We start from the raw sequence: 19,013 nt of genomic DNA on the forward strand, positions 1-19,013 counted from the left end.
AGTTAAGAATTATTAGCTGAATAGTTAATAGCTATTAACCTATTAACTGAAGTGCACAGTTCTCATTAACAGCTACGTCTTTAAACTGGGTGTAAAGGTGAAATGCAAAAATTACAGATATAACTAAATACTTAATGCTGTGCATATTTTGATGACAAAAAAGACTTTCTACCCTCAGAATCCATTAATATTTTAAACTAAAAATTCAGCCACCTAAAACATGCAGCAAAGGAAACAAGGTAAAGGTAGAATCCTTAAGCTTTAATTTAAGATGAATGCAATGGATTTCAAATTAGAGATGTTAAGCCGGTCATACGTGACAAGCTTTGGAATATTTTCTTTTGGTCACACTGCTTGATGGTTCTTTTCATCCTTTGTTACATTAGGCTCTTTTTTATAATGACACTGAGAGTCACAGTGCATAATTAATAGGAAATGAAATATTCAAATGGCCTCTAATGCAGCCCCAGTGAAATGCTGTTGAAATAAAAAGGCTAGGGAAGTGTGGAGACATCAGGAATGGCTATGAAAGTTGGCATATGTCACTGATAATGCAAATATAAAAAGCATGCTAGCACACAAAAACAACAGGCTAACATAAAAACACACTTTTTGTGACACGGCCGTTATTATTATTTATTATTAAAAATGGACAGCTTAACCACTTGTGCACTCTCACATCTATTGTTAAATTGAGACATCAGAAACCTGGCAAAATCACCTACTCCAAGTCTTGAAATCATGTGCTGATGTAGCCGTGTGTCTAAACAGCACTGCATTCCACAGGATACATAACGGAGTCGCAGGTAGACAAATGTCATCTCTAAAATTAAAACACACACCGCAGCCACCAAACAGCTTTATAGAGAAGTCCTGGATTCATGCATTAGCCTGATTTAGCTTATATTTCAATGGGACGCTGTGTTTATTTTAATTTCGCACCCAGAAGAAAATCATTAAGAGGGGGTATTGCTAATTGTGCATTAGGGAGGGAAATATTGCCGTATTTGAAAGTGAGCTTGGTTAGAGATTCCAGGCATATTTCAAACCAACACCCTCGCCTGACAGCCTTTCAGGATTGCTGCACTGCTTACACATCTCAAAAGAGTCTTCAGTAACAGGCCTGAATTTAAGCTTCTGTGTCACGGCACAACACAGCTCTCCTTTATCACCATATAAAGATACATATATAGAATTCTCTAAAAAGTGAAGAAAGCCAAGGTTAAAAAGGAGTATATCAAGTGCTTCCCTTTGGACCGAAATAGTCCGTTTTGACAGCTGACTCTCTGTCTTTGAAAGAAGGCAGCATACATAAAATAAATACAATAAATACCAGGTTGCAAAAAGGGAAAAAATAAAATCATTGTAACTGTCTACAATATCCTGAGCTGCCTGTGGAAGAACACAAGATCCTCTTGGATTCGTATGTGTTTAGTATGGGATTTCCTGGATGGCTAATATCCACACAAACAATTAGACATGGGAAGGGGAAAGGCAACACTTCTTTAAAATTTGAACTGCGAGTTGTATTTTTGTAACGGGCTGAGCAGGAAACTGAGGCTCAAATTTAAAGCAAGCAAATTTATTTTTTGGTTAAAGATGAACATGTGTAGATTTCTTTTCTGCTTTGCTAAAGCTTTTCAGACCATAGGACCTTTACGGTAATGTTTTCATTTTCTTTCAAAAGTACAGGAACTTTGAAAATGACAAATAATCACATATGCACACAGTTGTACTTATACTTGCCTTAAGCGTCAAAGCTTTATATGAGACCTGTTGCTAATACCAGTACCACGGAATGATCTCATCTTTCATTCTGGCTAAATTCCAACATACAATTTCATTAACCCAGGTACTGCAGGTGATAAAACTCATTTTTCCCTAAAGAGACAGCTAAAAAGTACCAGTTATACATTTATGAAGTACCAGCAATCAAAATTATGGATTTTCTAAAAGGTTTTTAACTACTTTTATTGAAAGGAAAATCGCTGTCTCAGACTTTTGTGACACTATTGCTAATAATAAATTTTACCATTTAGACATAGCAATAATGTGGGAGATGGTGTCAATAAAAAGTATGAAACAAAGATGATCCCTGTCTCTTAAGTAATGCTTTCTGATTAGATACAGGAAATTAAAAGTGGGAAACATAAACTAAGCACCTAAAACTCCCATATGTGGTTATGAAAGACAAGAGGTTTTGTTCCAGCACAGTACACAGCACACAACAAATATCCTCAATGCAAGGAGAGAGATGCCCATTTCATAGCTATCTGTCCACTTGGAAAGCTGACCAAACTAAGTAAAAGAGGATTACCAAGTAACTCTTATCTCCATATTAAAACGATACAAAGTAATGATAGTTGTGATAATATCTTTGGGCCACTTCGCTAAAACTTTTACTTCTAATATTATATACATCACTAGAGGGCAGTGTGGTATTTAGGCCACTCTGACCTTTTTAAGTGATGCAACTATTGGAAAGGTCTTGAACTTCCGTACAATGTCAGTGAGGTTAATAAGCACGCTGTAAAAACCTGTGGCATTCAAATCTGAACTCCACTCTGCACGTTTGACAATCTGAGGAATAAAATGAACTGTTTTTGTGTGTTTGTGTTTTTAGATCTGTTAATAGGCAAGATATATTTCACACAGAACAGATTTCATACATTTTGGTCATCCTGTTAGGTCACTTACAGGAGATTAACAGCATGGAAAACCTTTAGCCAGCCACCTATTTTATGTATGTTTGAAGAAGTGAACTGCCAGGGCCATGTGTTTAAATTTTAAGACCATACATATCCTTGGTATATATACAGGCTTCGATATATGTAGGCTTTCCTCCCCCTACACACTCCTCTTCTAACACTGCACCAATTTTACCAGAAGTCTCTTGTTTTGTTAACTCTGGAGGTAACTTCAGCTCTAAAACTTTCTGACACGCAAATAATAGCAATTAATGCATTTGAAACAATTTATGATTTCCGGCCTTCCTTCAACGTGTATTAGCATATACCTGATCTCTTTAATGTGCACTTTTTCTTCCCAAAAACCACAAGCATAGTTGCTGGAATTTCATGTGGAAGTGCTTAAGGGGTTGAAAGTTAACACCTTTGTGAGCTGAGCAGCCTCACAGTGGCTGCTAAACAAAAGCCTCTTTTAGAAGCTTTCCTGAAATGTTTTCTTAACATGTTCCAAGTAGTTTTAGGCAAGCAACTAAAGTAAACAAGATGTTGCCATGATAAAAACACTTGTGAAAACATTGCAGAGTGTGCCGAGAGAGTTTCTCTCACACAAGCCCTCCTCAGTTTTATTAAAACTAAAATTCACATGATGCAGATTACCAGCAAGCCTCCATTTACAAATGACAAAAATCTCCGTTTTAAATATATATTCTAATGTGTTACTACTGCTCCTACAAGCACTCCAAAATCACAAGCACACACACATGCACACGAATACTATGCAGGCTACTGTGTCAAAAGTTATTTACTCTTGCAAAATAATAATTTGATTTAGAGGAAGAGAGAAGGAGAGATGTAAATAATATTGGATAAAACCCCGCTGGGGTTTTGAAGTACCATTTTTGGTAGTCCCTACTGAAAATATGTTGAAACGGTGTTTGCCAATATCATAAAATATCATTTAACCTTAAAGTTAAATGGGCATATAGTCAGGGTAGAAACAAAGGTTTCCCAAAGTTAGTTGCCCATCTAATTACATCTTCCTTCCCCAGGAGGGAAACTTCCAACAACAAAAACATTTTGTCCCCCTTTCCCTATAATAAATGTGCATACTGTTCACATGCTTCTTCTCTGCATTCTCCTGGGAAGAGCTCTCAGCAAGCACACACCGCTAGATCACATTCTCCTATGGGTGTTCTCTAGGCTCCATAATGGAGTAAGGTAAAGGGACCCCTGACCATTAGGTCCAGTCTGGGGTTGCGGCGCTCATCTCGCTTTACTGGCTGAGGGAGCCGGCGTACAGCTTCCGGGTCATGTGGCCAGCATGACTAAGCCGCTTCTGGCGAACCAGAGCAGCACACGGAAACGCCGTTTACCTTCCCGCCGGAGCAGTAGCTATTTACCTACTTGCACATTGACGTGCTTTCGAACTGCTAGGTTGGCAGGAGCAGGGACCGAGCAACAGGAGCCACCACCGACCTTCTGATCGGCAAGTCCTAGGCCACCCGCGTCCCTACCATAATGGAGTACCCTGGAGCAAAATTTTACCACGAAAGCCTGCCCACCTGTGCTTTGCAGGAGAGGCATACAACTGGAAAACAAAGTCAGCAACCCAACAACAACCAGTAAGGCGTTACATTATGCTGCCCTCTGTTTTACTTTCAACTGCCCCCCCCCTTAATTCAGACATGTGGTTTGTAAATGGCATGTGAATTTAAACATAACAGTGTCATAATAGCCTTGGTGAAAGCTATGATTTGGAAACCAATGTCAAACCATGGTTTAATAGCCTCCCTTTGGCAGTCCTTAAAAACCAGTTCTGGAAAGCTGCTGTAGGGTTCAGATATAACAGCAAATCATGATTCAGCATTGTGCTGGAACTGTGAACACTACAACGTTCCCAAAACAGGCAAGCTATGTATTTTCGAGAAAATACCGGTGTAGAGTTTGGAAATAATGAAAACCTAACTAAACTACTACAATTTTTTTTTAAGGTACTCAAGAACCTCCTGCATAGTATTCCCATATGGCAGTGACCCACATAGGGTTCTAAGGAGCAATTTAGCTTAAATTAAGCCAGCACAAATCACCCCTGTTCCATACTTTGCTTGGGAGTAGATCTATACCTAAGCCTAGCAAAGGGAAAACAAGACTTTAAAACAGAGTTTGACTTATATCATTCATTTTGCTGGCTTAATTTCTGCTGAGTTGCCAAGTCACATGGCCAAGCTGAACTGAGTTATGAACCAAAGGAAGTTCCCCTGCTCAGACACAGCCCTCACAGCCTCCAGAACATCCACTCTTTTGTGGTTTATGCCAGCATAAGATCCATCTGTCTCAGTTCAACCATCTGAGCCCCAGCTAAACCCAGATGAGGGTGATATGCTGGGAATCTGCTGGGTTTAGCAAGAAATCTGCTAAATCCGCAGTCACTGCAATGGATCTTGGGTTTGGAATCCTTCCCTCATCCACCCGGGAGGGTGGCTGTCCCTAAAAAAATGAATCCATTTTACTGGGATATCCTAAACTAACAGTAGATTCAGCCATGCACTTTCTAGAGCAGCTTTCCCTAATCTGGTTTTTTTCTAGATGTTTTGGACTACAACTCCCACTATCCCTGATTATTAGCCACTGTGGCTGATGAGAGTGATAGCCCCAAACACCGCAAGGGGTATCAGGCTGATGAAGGTTGTTCTAGAGCAGGGCGGTACTGCAAGAGTACTTTGACATGGAACCTGTGGGCTGCTCACTGCCTTGCTGTGTAGGAGGGCAGCGAGCCCAAAATTAGACACCCCCTCCCCAGCCCTTGTGCTGCCTTCCTAAAGCCAGCTAAGTGAGGCAGTGGGGTTTGAGAAGTAGGCTGGAGGACTCTAGGATGCTGTCAGAGCCCTCACACCTCCTTCTCCAAACCCAACACCTCACTTATTACCTGGTGGCAGGGGGATGTCAAATGTTGCTGAGGGCCACCAAAAAAGGCCTTGAGGGACACATGAGGCTGCACGCTGGACCGCCCTCTTTTAGAGCCCTGCTCTAAAGCATGGGTAGGCAAACTAAGGCCCGGGGGCCAGATCCACCCCAATCTACTTCTAAATCCGGCCCGCGGACGGTCCAGGAATCAGTGTGTTTTTACATAAGTAGAATGTGCCGTTTTATTTAAAATGCATCTCTGGGTTATTTGTGTAATCTTACTGTAGACAAGCTGTACAAGTGACAATGAAGTATTTCAATTTGTGGGGCATAGGAATTCATTCACCCCCCCCCTCAAATATAGTCCAGCCTCCCACAAGGTCTGAGGGGCAGTGGACTGGCCCCCTGCTGAACAAGTTTGCTGACCCCTGCTCTAAAGCATCTAGATTGCACGGATCCCAAACTGCATGTCTTTACCCTACTACCCCTAGGTTTGAATTATGCAGTGACTATTGGGAGTGCTTACTGCATATCAAATTACTACATGGGTGCCAAGAAGCTGCACACCTCATCAGCCCTCATGTACTGTAATTTCAAAGAACTACCTGTGTGCCCAAGAATGGCATTTATCTATAAAAGAAGAAAAGAAGCCCAGTGGCCCTTCTACTGCCTCCCATATTATACAGCCTTAGATATTTGAGGCAGAGCATACAAAATCTGCCTGCATTTTTGTTTTCTTGCTGCAGAGAATGAGACCATTCTGTCACAGCAGTAAAAAGTGGACTTGTTTTTGTTTTTCTGTATTCGAGGCAATGCAGGGTGTGTTGGTTTCATTAGATTTAGCAGAATCACCTGCTGGTAGCAGTTAGCTCTAACTGATGGTACAATTGCATGACAACCAGTGGCTGACTGCCTCAAGGGGTGGAGGGAAGAGAAAACACAGAAAACCCTTGTGTAAAACTGCAACTTATTTTGAAAAGAAACAGGGAAATGTGTAGAATAGCTTATGTATCTGCTGATACTGATAAGCATCCTCCTGTTAGCTATGAGTGAAAGACAACTAGGATTGTTATTTGAACAGAATTTATCTTTAAAATCAAAGACCTTGTAGTGTTCCTTACCTTAGGAACAAACACTACAAAATGATTACAGGTAGGTTTTGTGTGTGTGTGTGTGTGTGTGTGTGTGTGTGTGTGTGTGTAAAAAAAAAACACCCTTGGTTTTTTTCTTTTCTTTTTTCTTTTCCAGCCTTTATTATATTCATTTCTCAGAATGTATAAAACAAAAGCAAGACTCCCAATTTCTTTTCTTATCTAGGAGAATTGAGGGCATTATAAAAGATTTGCCCCTTTTGAAAAATGCTTTGTGCCCATGAAATTATTGCATAAGCAATGTTAACAGAGTTAAGTTATGAAAGGCTATGAGGGTCACAGACAATATGGCGTAGAACTGACTACAGGCGTCCCCCCACTTAGGCAGGGGATTAGGTACCAGACCCCCAGGCGCATAAGCGACAACTGCGTTAAGAGGGGAGCATCCTCTAAACACTCTGTAAATGCCCTCTCTGCTGCTCTCTCTCCAATCCAGACCAAAAATACTGTATCCAAAAATATCCACAACTAGAATTGAAGCTCTGGGGCCGGCTGGAGGCTGGAGGATGTGCGGAAAAGCGGACAGTTGTATAAACAGGCAACATAAGACAGATCAACTAGCAAACATGTGAAATGTGGAAGTTAGAAAGAGCACCTTTGTCAGTGGTAGTTTCCAAAATGACAGCAGTAAATACAAAAACAGACTACAATTTACAAAAATGGAATGCCTGCAGGTCCCGTACCAACTTGTCAGTAAGGTAACTTTTATACCGCATTTAACACTGGGTTTTTTTTGTTTTTTGGTAGTGAGGAGAAGTCTGTGTCAAACTACAGGGGCTCAATTAATATAATTAGAATTTAATTTAAGTAGTGTTGACTTTGCTTATTAGATACTTATGTGACACAATTAACGATGCATGTAGTTTTGGCAGTCTGTATTCAATAAGAGCAGTTACAAAATCAATGAAATAAGGAGGATAGACTCTGTTGCTTCTGTGTTGGATCTAAGGTTTGGTGAAAAGATATACAAGAATGACAGAGGACTGTCATAAAAACCCAAACACTACTGGATGCGATCTGCACATGCAGCAGAGCTGAACCCAGTAATCTGTTGATCTCAGACTGTGCTGGATGAGGGAGGTCCTTTGGCACTCACCCTGAAATGTCCTTCTGCCCAGGCTTTACTGAGGACAACATGACTTGCACATCATGTGTATTTACAACAGACACCTTTGACAGGAAGCCACCGACAGCAGGAGATGTTTTCAGCTCATCCGAAGGTAGATTCATGCTTAATGAAATATATGAAATGCCAAAAAATAAATAAAATATTCTTACTTTAGAAATGACTGGAAATCTTCGCATACTGCTTCACAGCCTGGCCATTTGCATACTCCGTGCCCATAAAGCGGATGGCTATGAGAGTGTTCTTCGTGGGATAAACTGATGGGGAAGGGAAAAAGTGGGAAAGCATTATAAGGTGGTGCTTTGAATGACTTTAACTTGCTGCAGCGCTGAAAGCAAAATATGTAAGTATAAACACATAAAAAATGAAATATTCAGGAACGCACAATTCCGTTTTGTTTCAAGGAAGCCCTCCTTTGAGCTTTACAAGAGAAGAGTCGCAAATGTGTTGGGATTGTAGCAAGCAGGTTATGTGTGTCTGATTGATTAATTAATTAGAAGTTTTGTTAAGAACTGAAATAAACATAGGAAGTGAATGCTGGGAACATCTGACAGTGTAGCTTTATGTCTTAGATACAAAAAGTGTTTGAAAATTGCATATTTACAGCAGATGGAAGACTAAATACCCTTGCAGTTTATATCTAGCATCTTAAGTAACTTTGAGGGTTATAGGTACTACAAAACACTGTGTAAGACGAAAAGCACGCATATCTGTGTTATGGCATCTTTAACCCTATCAGAACAGACCTGCGTGCTCCCCTCCTCTTGATGCCTTCTTTGCAGGTCTGCTCATATTTCTTAGCAAAAAGCGAATGTTTCCCAACTATACAATTCTTTTTAACAAGAAACGTAGCAAAAAGGGAATTCTGTCATTTCACTGGGATAGAAGGGTGCTATTAACAGCAGCTCTGCTACCTAGGCCACCAAGACAGAGCTTATAAAAAGGTGGCTGGGGTGGGAAGCACCTTTTCAAACATCGAAGAGTTAAAACTCTAGCAGGATTTCAATCAATACATAATGATTTGGCCACACTGCTCCAAGTCATGAGATGCTTTGATCCAGGCCATGTGGTGCTCAGGGAAATGTATCTGTTGCATTAACTGATGAACCATGTTCTGAAATATCTTTACTCAACTTCTGCATGAAAACCTCTTCAGCAAAGGAAATTATTTATTCCTGACTATTTCCATAACCTTAAATGACTTTTTAAAAGAAGAAATGTCAGTTATCTTGAAGGGTGCACTTTTTTGTTCACATTCATTTCTTCTCCCAAATTGTGTTGTGTGTGTGTGTGTGTGTGTTCAGCTGACTGTCTTTGCAAGCTGCAAGCTCAAAAGCAAAAATGTAGAAATAATAATAGACATGCATGTGTCTCTATCAGGCATTAACTACAAGTAGGGTTTGGAACCCCCAATTCCGCCCCCCATCATATTCAACACATATGAATATGTTACAAATCAGTGTAAAATCTTACTTCATAATTGCTTTTGGCGAACAACAGAATGAGCAATTTGATATTTTTACTGGCTGAATTATAAGGGTTTTCATTATTACTTAGACTTATATCACACATTTCCTCCAATATAAAGAACCCCAAAGCAGCATACAAAAACCAACATGTATGATACACACAAACAAAACAAAACCATTATAAAATCGCCAATAAAATTCCATAAGCTACAGAGCAACAAGCAGAGTAGCTGATCAGCAAAATAGAAAATTAAAAGCAATTCAACCAAATGCTTGTTGATTTTTTTAAAAAATGTATTTACTTATTTCTTAAAACTACTCACTGTGGGGGGCCAACCACATTTGTCCACTATGGTAAATGCCCTGTTTCTTGTCACTGCCTCCTAAGGATCTTGTGAAGGTGGGACCATGAGCACAGCTTCTCCAGCTGACCTAAAAGTATGTGAGGGGGCGTATAGGGCAGGGATGGGGAACCTGTGGTCCTTCTAGGTATTGTTGTTCCTGTCATCCTTGACCATTGGCCATGCTGGCTGGGGCTGATGGGAGTAGAGATGAACCACATCTGGAGTCACTTCTAATATTATATTAGGCAGCTGTCTACCAACTCCACCTGGTACGCAGGCTGAGACCCTACCTGCCCGCGGACTGTCTCGCCAGAGTGGTGCATGCTCTGGTTATCTCCCGCTTGGACTACTGCAATGCGCTCTACGTGGGGCTACCTTTGAAGGTGACTCGGAAACTACAACTAATCCAGAATGCGGCAGCTAGACTGGTGACTGGGGGCAGCCGCCGAGACCACATAACACCGGTCTTGAAAGACCTACATTGGCTCCCAGTACGTTTCCGAGCACAATTCAAAGTGCTGGTGTTGACCTTTAAAGCCCTAAACGGCCTCGGCCAAGTATACCTGAAGGAGCGTCTCCACCCCCATCGTTCTGCCCGGGTGCTGAGGTCCAGCGCCGAGGGCCTTCTGGCGGTTCCCTCATTGCGAGAAGCAAAGCTACAGGGAACCAGGCAGAGGGCCTTCTCGGTAGTGGCGCCTGCCCTGTGGAACGCCCTCCCATCAGATGTCAAAGCAATAAATAACTACCTGACATTCAGAAGACATCTTAAGGCAGCCCCGTTCAGGGAAGTTTTTAATCTGTGATATTTTAGTGTATTTTTGGTTTCTATGGAAACCGCCCAGAGTGGCTGGGGAAACCCAGCCAGATGGGCGGGGTACAAATAATAAATTATTATTATTATTATTATTATTATTATTATTATTATTATTATTTGGCTGGGGGTACCCAGCCAGATGGGCAGGGTATATTATTATTATTATTATTATTATTATTATTATTATTATTACTACAAATTATTAACCCACCCACCAGCCCCCTCTCAGGGCCCTTGGCATGCGGGAAGCCAACACGCCCTAAAATGTCCAATTCCCTCTTTACCAGAGGAAGAGCTCCGTGGGGAAGGGGGGGCAGTGGCTTACTTTCGCAGCTAGGCTGGAGCTGGAAAGGTGGGGAAAGGGCCTGTGGAGTCATTCTGGCTGAGGGTGCCTGGTGGCCATGGGAGATGCCGGCGGGCGGATGCACCCTGAGGCCTTGGTCATGCTCGATCAGAATCCTTTACTCGATTCACGCGTTGGACATGTCTGGTCTAGGGCAGTGTTTTTCAACCACTGTTCCGCGGCACACTAGTGTGCCGCGAGATGTTGCCTGGTGTGCCGTGGGAAAAATTGAAAAATTCGAAAGATTTTTTTAAAAATAAAAATGTCACATTTTCGCCCACTAGGCGGGCGCTGGACTGTGTCCTGGGTATGGGGTGTGTGGGGTTTTTGACCCCACCCTCCTCAGGGGGACACCCTCCACTTTTCTGATGTCCGGGCTGTGATTGGTCCAGACTCCAGCCTGGACCTATCACAGTAGGACATCATCTTCCGACTTCCTTCCTGCCCGAGCACAGTGTGCGCAGCAGCGGAGAGAAGAAGACGTTGCGACTTGAGTCACCAGGAGGACCGGAGCAGGAGGAGACGGACGGAGACCAGGACTCGGCGGGAGTCAGCACTGACGAAGAGCTACGTGTGTGTCTTTCTTCGATTCCAGCCAGAATACCAGCTTTGTGTTCAGCCAAACAGGCCCAGGTTGCACACTGAATAAAGTATTTTATAATTTTTCACATTTCTGTTTACTTACTATTTCATAATAAAGTAATTATAAAATACTTTCTTTGTGTTTATTTGATTCCTATTCAAGAGAATTACTTTATATATAGTCAATATAACATTTTCTAATGGTGGTGTGCCTCGTGATTTTTTTCATGAAACAAGTGTCCCTTTGCCCAAAAAAGGTTGAAAAACACTGGTCTAGGGCATCAGAAAACTTCTCAATGGAACTGAAAATTTCTCTATGCCTGTTACCCTAATGTTTCCATCACTGGAAATAGGTAAAAAGATGCTGCACCTATTACTTTTCAAGTGCATAGGTTAATCTCCAAGTTGGAAATCAATTTAATTTGTAGTTTGCATAGCAGTACAAGAATCATTTGCCGCAATATACGTTAATTTCCACCAGCAATTAAATTCCAGCAACTGGAAGCCCATCACTGAAATAGTGGAGAAGAAAAATTGGTTGGGAAAATTGGTTGCTGCAGCATGTGATTCTTGGACTGCAACAGATTCTGGTGTGATCTACCTAAATATAAGACACAGACTGTTGTAGGTTTGAGCTATCACATAGTTTTACAGTGTACATTTACACGCACATTTTAATCCTCCCACTGCATACACAAAACCCACAGCAGGTCAGAGTGTCAAAATACAGAACATTCATGCTGCTGCTGTTATTTTATTTATATAGCTCCACAAATGTGCAATGGCGCTGCATGAAGTACAAGAGGACAGGTCTATGCCCCAAAGGGTATACAGTCTACCATCTGACGCATTAGAGATAGAGGAAGGAGGGGAAGAGAGGCATAGTAGAAGAGGAAGAATGTGCTGTTGTGTCAATTATGTGTACTTGAGCTTAGTTACTGGGAGGTTTGGGGATTATCTTGCGTGCTTTGTTAGCTTTGAGGTATTGGAGGTGCCTTGTAACAGAGCTTTGGAAAGAACATCAGACTTGGTCCAGGGAGAGGGGTATTCAAATCGTTACTCGGCCAGGAAGCAAACTGGGCAGTGTTGGGCCATTCACAATCATTCAGCTTAAACTGCTTCACAGTGTTGTGAGGATAAATGTGGAGGGAGTGAAAGGTAACATATGCCACCTTTAGCCCCTTGGAAGGATATCGATCGATTGATCAATTGATGCAAATCGTATCCATGCCCACTATATTGGTTACAACCTCTGTACTTTCAATAGATAAGAATCACAGCAAACTGTTTTGTGTGGTTTCTGAATTTGGATGTCACAATAAACTCTGACTGTAATGTAAATTAGCTGAGCCTCCCCACCAGGCTAGAACACTCTTCCCAGCATCCTCCGGCACAGCCACAAGGTGAAGATTAGAACCTTTCATTTCTAATTTAGCAAAGTTTAGTGTTACATCTGAACTATAAACTGTGATTAAACTTATGTATGCTGAAACAAGACAGCATTATATAGCATGGTTTGAAGATGGGTGGTTTCAAACAAACCATATTTAAGATTGCCCACAGCTTGTGAAGTTTGGATGGCACAGCAAACTGTGGTTAAATAAAAATGGAAAAGAAAACTTTTGTATTCCCCCTGGTAGGAGTTGGAGGGAGCACAGGGAAGGCTAGATGTGTTCTCACCATGATAAACCATTGTTCATCGTGACATCAAACTCTGACAAAGTCTCAATAATAAAATATTAGTCGGATAAAGTCATACATAAAGACATGTTATCTACGTGTAGTCTTGCTATGTGATATAAGTATATTTCAATAAACTGTTTTTCAGCTGTGAGTAGTAGGCCTACAGTTTTTAAAAAGAGAAGAGCACCAGTTTATTTCCTGAGTAGACAATTCAGCTTCATACTGAAGGTAGAAGGTCCATTTTAGGACAAGCTCTGCTAGGGGGATTTACAGGTGATGTTTTATCACACCCAGCTGTTTTTAAATTGAATATAAGACTGTGTTTTGTTGACTTGTTATCAGCTGACTTGAACAGAAGAGTGGGAAACCAGGCACTCATATTAGCAGCCCATTAGGATCAATGAAAAAAAATTGTAGCTATGTCTGTGTTTTTTGTTTCAGTACCTGACAGACTTTGCAAACATTTTAAAGCACAAGCACAAAAGCCACACAAATACAACAAGGAAAGGACAAAATGTCCATGTGTTCTATAGTTGCCAACTTGTAAATGCCAGTGCAAACCACATATCTAGTTCCTAATCTGTTTTTTTAAATATATCTAATAAAGACTAATAGCGCTCGCCAATTTTATGAAAACATCCCCTGAGCCCTATATGTGAGTGTATATAGAATTCTGCACAGCTGTGTTCATGTTATGAATCATGAACACTGCTTTCTAATATGTAATCTGGTGGCTTTTGCAGAATCCTAAAAAAATCTTCATTTTCATTTTATATTTGGAAAATAACATAATTTGCATGCCCAAGATATAGCTGTAGTAACAAAAACCCCACTCTCTATATAAATATGCACCAAAAAATTGGGAATACCAGTAAGACCCGTTCCCCTGTACTATCCAAAAAGGTTTGTAATTCAGAACTGAAAACAACCATGCCAGGACTATGCTTCATGTTTCTTGAACTATTGCCATCATGTGCTCACGGTGTTATTTTCCCCCCATACTCACAATTAAATTCCATGTGAAAAATAAAAACAAAACAATTTTTTTGTGCTATTACTTGGGGAAAATAAGGGACAGAGAGAGGCAGAACTGAAGTAGTACCAACAGCAGTTCTCAGAAGTCCTTGGGTAAAATCAAGAGAGCTGCCAGTAACAGGATGTGTAGTTAAATGGGAACCTAAAGCCAAGATCACTGACCCCACACTGCAATCTCCTCTGCAATCCAGATGCAGCCAAGATTGCTGCCCCCTACACTGCGCAGCAATGGAGAAATGGTGAAGTTTTCTCCATTGGCCAGCCAATGGATGCTCTATGCATGCTCTAATCCACACTAAATCACATTATGTGAAAAACGCACAGGGGGAAAAATTCTTTTCACTTTATTTAAGAAACATCCTAGTAAATTATCAATATACTGGGGCACTGCCATATTTTGATTCCTCGGTGCATTATGCACACTACATGTCTCCTAATGAACATCAAGTGAGAAGGGAAGATGCATGTTTCAAGACAAGGCGAGCTGTGATTAATATTTGCCAGGAAGCTGTGACTGGCTGTAGTTCTTTGGCATGTGACTTATGTGCTTGAAAATATGACTATTTTCTTTATACCTTTATGGCATATATGGGAATAAATGTAACATGCATGTCGCTGCAAAAAGCGTGAAACAATTCCCCCCCCCAAGAAGTTGATTGTTTCATATTGGCGACCTGCACCCACTCAGACAAGGCCTTCCTTTAAACAGGCACACCAGAAACAAGATGCTCACACAAACAGGGATTTTAAAAAGGCTCTAGAAAAAGTAAAATATTGCAACTGTAGAAGAAGTCTAAATGAACAGAGAACTGTATGTGAAATTACAGTACGGATTCATGATTCACACTGGGCGAAAGAACAGGCGTGCTGTTTGAGCCAGATCATCATATTCACTCTTAATAACTTGAAAACACCTACCCATCTCTGGGATGTAGCGGAAAAGGTCAGACAAATAGCTTCCTGTATTCTATACACTGAAGAGCAACTTTGGTTCCAGGCCCAAACAAGACTTGGAGGGGATCTCATCTGCTCCAATTACTATCTGTTAGGTGGGTCACTATTCAGAGCTGCAATCTGAGAGTAATTTGGCAGGTAGTATACGCCTGTTGTTGGTGAAATAAATCTATTTTAAAATCAATATACCGGTTGAGACACAGGGGCAACTTTCACATACAATGGAATACACTCCCCACCACCACATGAAAAACAGGCTCTGGCTAGGAAACCCGACATGGATGGAGCAGCCCTGAACCGCTAAAGAAAATTAGTTTCATAACTGACAAAACTACTGAGAACGGCTCTCTCTGTGTGCCACGTCCAGACAGTAAAAGCATATGCATAGGCTCAGGTGCGCTCCTGGCTCTAGAAATTGCCACAAGACATAGAAAAGCGGTAGACTTCTAGCAGACTTTTCAGAGATTTAGAGATTAGCATTATCCTCTTGAATGGATGACAGTAGGGCTACCAGGGGGTCAGGGGAAACAGTGGAGTACTTCTTGGTCAAAGGCATGTCCATGTTCTCTGCCAACTGAAACTTCTGAACAATTCCCCAAGGACAGCCCTACATAGAATGTATTATAGCAGCCTAACCTTGAGGTCACTAAAGACATGACTATTCAAGTACGCACAATGGCAAACCACACTTTTCAGCACGCACGATAGCACAGCCTATACATTTTCTAGACCAAAACTGTTTTATAAGTGCACTACTGACTGAAAGAAATGGCATTGTTAGGTACCATCCTTACTGCATGTCAATGACTTGCAGTGCTCATTTAATAAAGTATAAAGAGATTCATTTTTCCCTTCAATAGCTAGCACAGAATTAAAAAACAACAACAACCCTGAACTGTTCTTAATAGACTTATATCAATAAAAATACTGTTCTAAAAACATAAAGGCCTAATTATACTCTTAGACAGACCTTTAAAATTTCGGCACAACCTTCAGTGTCTATTCTATGATCCTCAAGAGGGTTGCAGAGAGTACAGCCTTCAATGGGTTTAGAAATGTAGTCTGAATTTTGTGACATGCTTTTTGTTGATACCAGTGAATCTTTCCTCACACAGCAACCCAAGGCAAAAATCAAATAAACAATTAATTTGGTATACCACCCTTAATCCAAAGATCTTAAGGAGCAGTTTTACCACTGCCTCCTTCAAGCAGGCAGGGAACACTCCCTGTCGCAGAGAGACATTAAGCACCACCCTGGCCCGGCCAGCTATCCCCTCCTACCTGCTAGTTTTTATCAGCCACAAGGGGCAAGGGTCAGGAGCACAAGTGGTCATCCTGACCGATCCAAGTTATCCTTGTCCACATCATCAAGCCTTACTAACTGAAACCTATCCAAGACAACAGGACTAGACCATGCTCTGGTAACCCCCTGAGATTTAACTGCTGTAACAGCGGAGTCAAGATCCTGGTGGATGCTAGTGACTTTATCACCAAAATGCTTTGCAAACAAGTCACAGCGAGCTGCTGCCAGTTCTGTCATCTCCTTCAGGCCAGACTGTAAAAGGCCCCACAGTACCTGGAAAAGCTCTGCTGGATGGCACTATGAGGATGCAATGGAGACAGTAAAGCATGCCTTCTTTGCTGCCTTCACTGCCACTAGGTAGGCTTGATGGTGAGCCTGTTTATTTGGACTAAGCTCTGGAGTATACCAGCGAGCCAAATGGGCTCCACAAAGCAGCAGAGGGAGTGCTCAGGGCTATCATGTCAACAGCCCGAGCCATTCAGATGTTCCAAAGATCAGCCAGGGCTTCAACAGGAGCACCAGTCATATGAGCTGGAAAATCCCCCAGGGCCATCTGGAAACTTGTTGGATCCATTTAGCCTCTGCGGGTGGACCATCCTGATAGGTCCCTAGCTTTCGTAGAGGCGGAAAAGTGCTGAAATCTCAACAGGACGTGATCTGACAAGTACCATACTGAAGTCTAGTATCTTTAAAAATACAACACTGAATGTTGACCACATGGTGAGAACATATACTTACAGTGCAGTCCTGTACATGTCTACTCTGAGTTCACCAGCTGCAAGCAGAGTCAATCTCAAGGGCAGGATGACTCTTCACCCTAGAGAGGAGGTGAAAGGCTTCAAAGGAACCTGCCTGTCAAGTCCATTGGGAAGAGTGATCCCTGCCATCATCAACAGAGAAGTGAATATTCCATGCTAGGAATAGTTTGACCACTATAGTCCGTGCATTGGTAACCTTGAGGCTGGATTACTGCAATGCACTGTATGTGGGGCTGCCCTTTGGCCTGATTCAGAAGCTCCAACAGTTGCAGAATGTGGCAGCCAGACTGCTGATGGGGACACCCGGCTGACAACATGTGGCACTATTGTTAAAATATCTGCACTGGCTGCTCATCTACTACCAAGCCAGGTTCAAGGTCCTTGAATTAATTTACAAGTCCTGAACAACTTAGGTCTTAGGATACAAGACTACAATGAATTGGTCTCTGCAAATAAGCTGGGCAGCTACTGGGCATTTCACATAGGTTTATTATTTTAAAAGAACGTCTTCACACTGCAGATGTCTTTAATTTGTTTTTACCACGTGTCACATACCAATGGGTTGCAAATGGTCATATCTTAGTAAATGCTTGCGCATACACACACACACACACATATGTGTGTGTGTGTGTGTGTGTGTGTGTGTGTGTGTGTGCAAGCATTCCTAGCATAGAGGAAACACTCTGTCATGTAAAAGTGCACAGCATTCCCAAGATATTTGTTACAAGATGTTTTGAACAGGCTAATAAGAATATTCATCTAATTTTCAAGAATGTGTTCAGCTAATGTCCTGTTAGTTTGCTTACAGAGACTCAGTTACTGGGCTATTTGAAACAGTTTAAAGACAGCAAGCTTGAGCAATCTGCCAAGGAAAAGATGGAGCAATGTCCTGTGTGCCTATCATTCGCTCTTTGTTGAAATGCATAGTTTTCTTGCCCATTATCCTCATCATCTCATTTTCTTTCCTCTTTCTGGTTCTAAAATCATGTTTAATTAGAGGATTTCACATCCCATCAGGATATCATATTCATGCAGAGACCCTGCCACTGGAATGATGGTAATTTAAATCTAGTGATTGTCAGCTTTGTTCTCCTTAAGAGGCTGAGCCCGTTGCTATTATTGGCACACACTATTGAGGTGGACAGGAGCCACAAAGAAACTTTGCACTTTCCTAGGATGACCATTGCATTGTAAGTACTGCATGTCATCCACTAAATTCAATGATAATCTCAACTGCCATTTGCCTCGTTAAAGTTAGGATCTTGTGGAGAGTTACAGACGTCACAACACAGCAGTCCTTGGTGTCCTGTGTCTGGAAAACTTGGAGCTTATTAACATAAAATAAAAGATGTATAGCACAGAAACAGCTTTATTTTAATTTATATTAATTACCTACCCTTCAACCCAAGGTGCCAGGGCAAGTTAGAACAATTAAAACACAATTTTAAAAACAGTTTAAAACAACATGCAATCACGGAAATAAAGTGGGTCCAGATAGGTAGATAGATAGATAGATAGAGTAATGGAACAGGTTACTTCCGGGTTTTGCCACTCGCACATGCGCAGGCACTCAAAATGACGCCACGTGCATGCTCAGAAGTGGCAAATCGCGACCTGTGCATGCGCAGGCGTGGGTTGCATTCTGCTCATGTTGCAAATGGGGCTCCGGAATGGATCCTGTTCGCAACCAGAGGTACCACTGTAGATAGATAGTATAAAAGGCCAGGGTAAAAAGGTATGTACAATGAAGATACTAGAATCATAGAATTGTAGAGTTGGAAAGGGACTCTAATGATCATCTAGTCCAACCCCCTACAATGCAGGAATCTCAGCTAAAGCATCAATGACAGATGCCCACCC

At 41.5% G+C, this 19,013-nt stretch overlaps 1 protein-coding gene across 50 annotated transcripts in view; it reads right to left on the reverse strand.

Moving 5' to 3' along the window:
• FOXP1 (forkhead box P1) overlaps positions 1-19,013 on the reverse strand; it is a 534,652-nt gene that overhangs the window by 56,354 nt on the left and 459,285 nt on the right. For all 50 annotated transcript variants that reach the window (XR_014544949.1, XR_014544950.1, XR_014544951.1 and 47 more), the window contains one exon: positions 8,021-8,125. Coding sequence is in view for 47 of the 50 variants with exons in the window: in XM_083601038.1 (XP_083457164.1) it covers positions 8,021-8,125 (105 nt within the window). In the remaining 3 variants the exon portion in view is untranslated. The remainder of the gene's footprint in view (positions 1-8,020; positions 8,126-19,013) is intronic.

The sequence above is a fragment of the Podarcis filfolensis genome (assembly GCF_964270895.1).
Source record: "Podarcis filfolensis genome assembly, chromosome: 2".
Lineage (NCBI taxonomy): Eukaryota > Metazoa > Chordata > Lepidosauria > Squamata > Lacertidae > Podarcis > Podarcis filfolensis.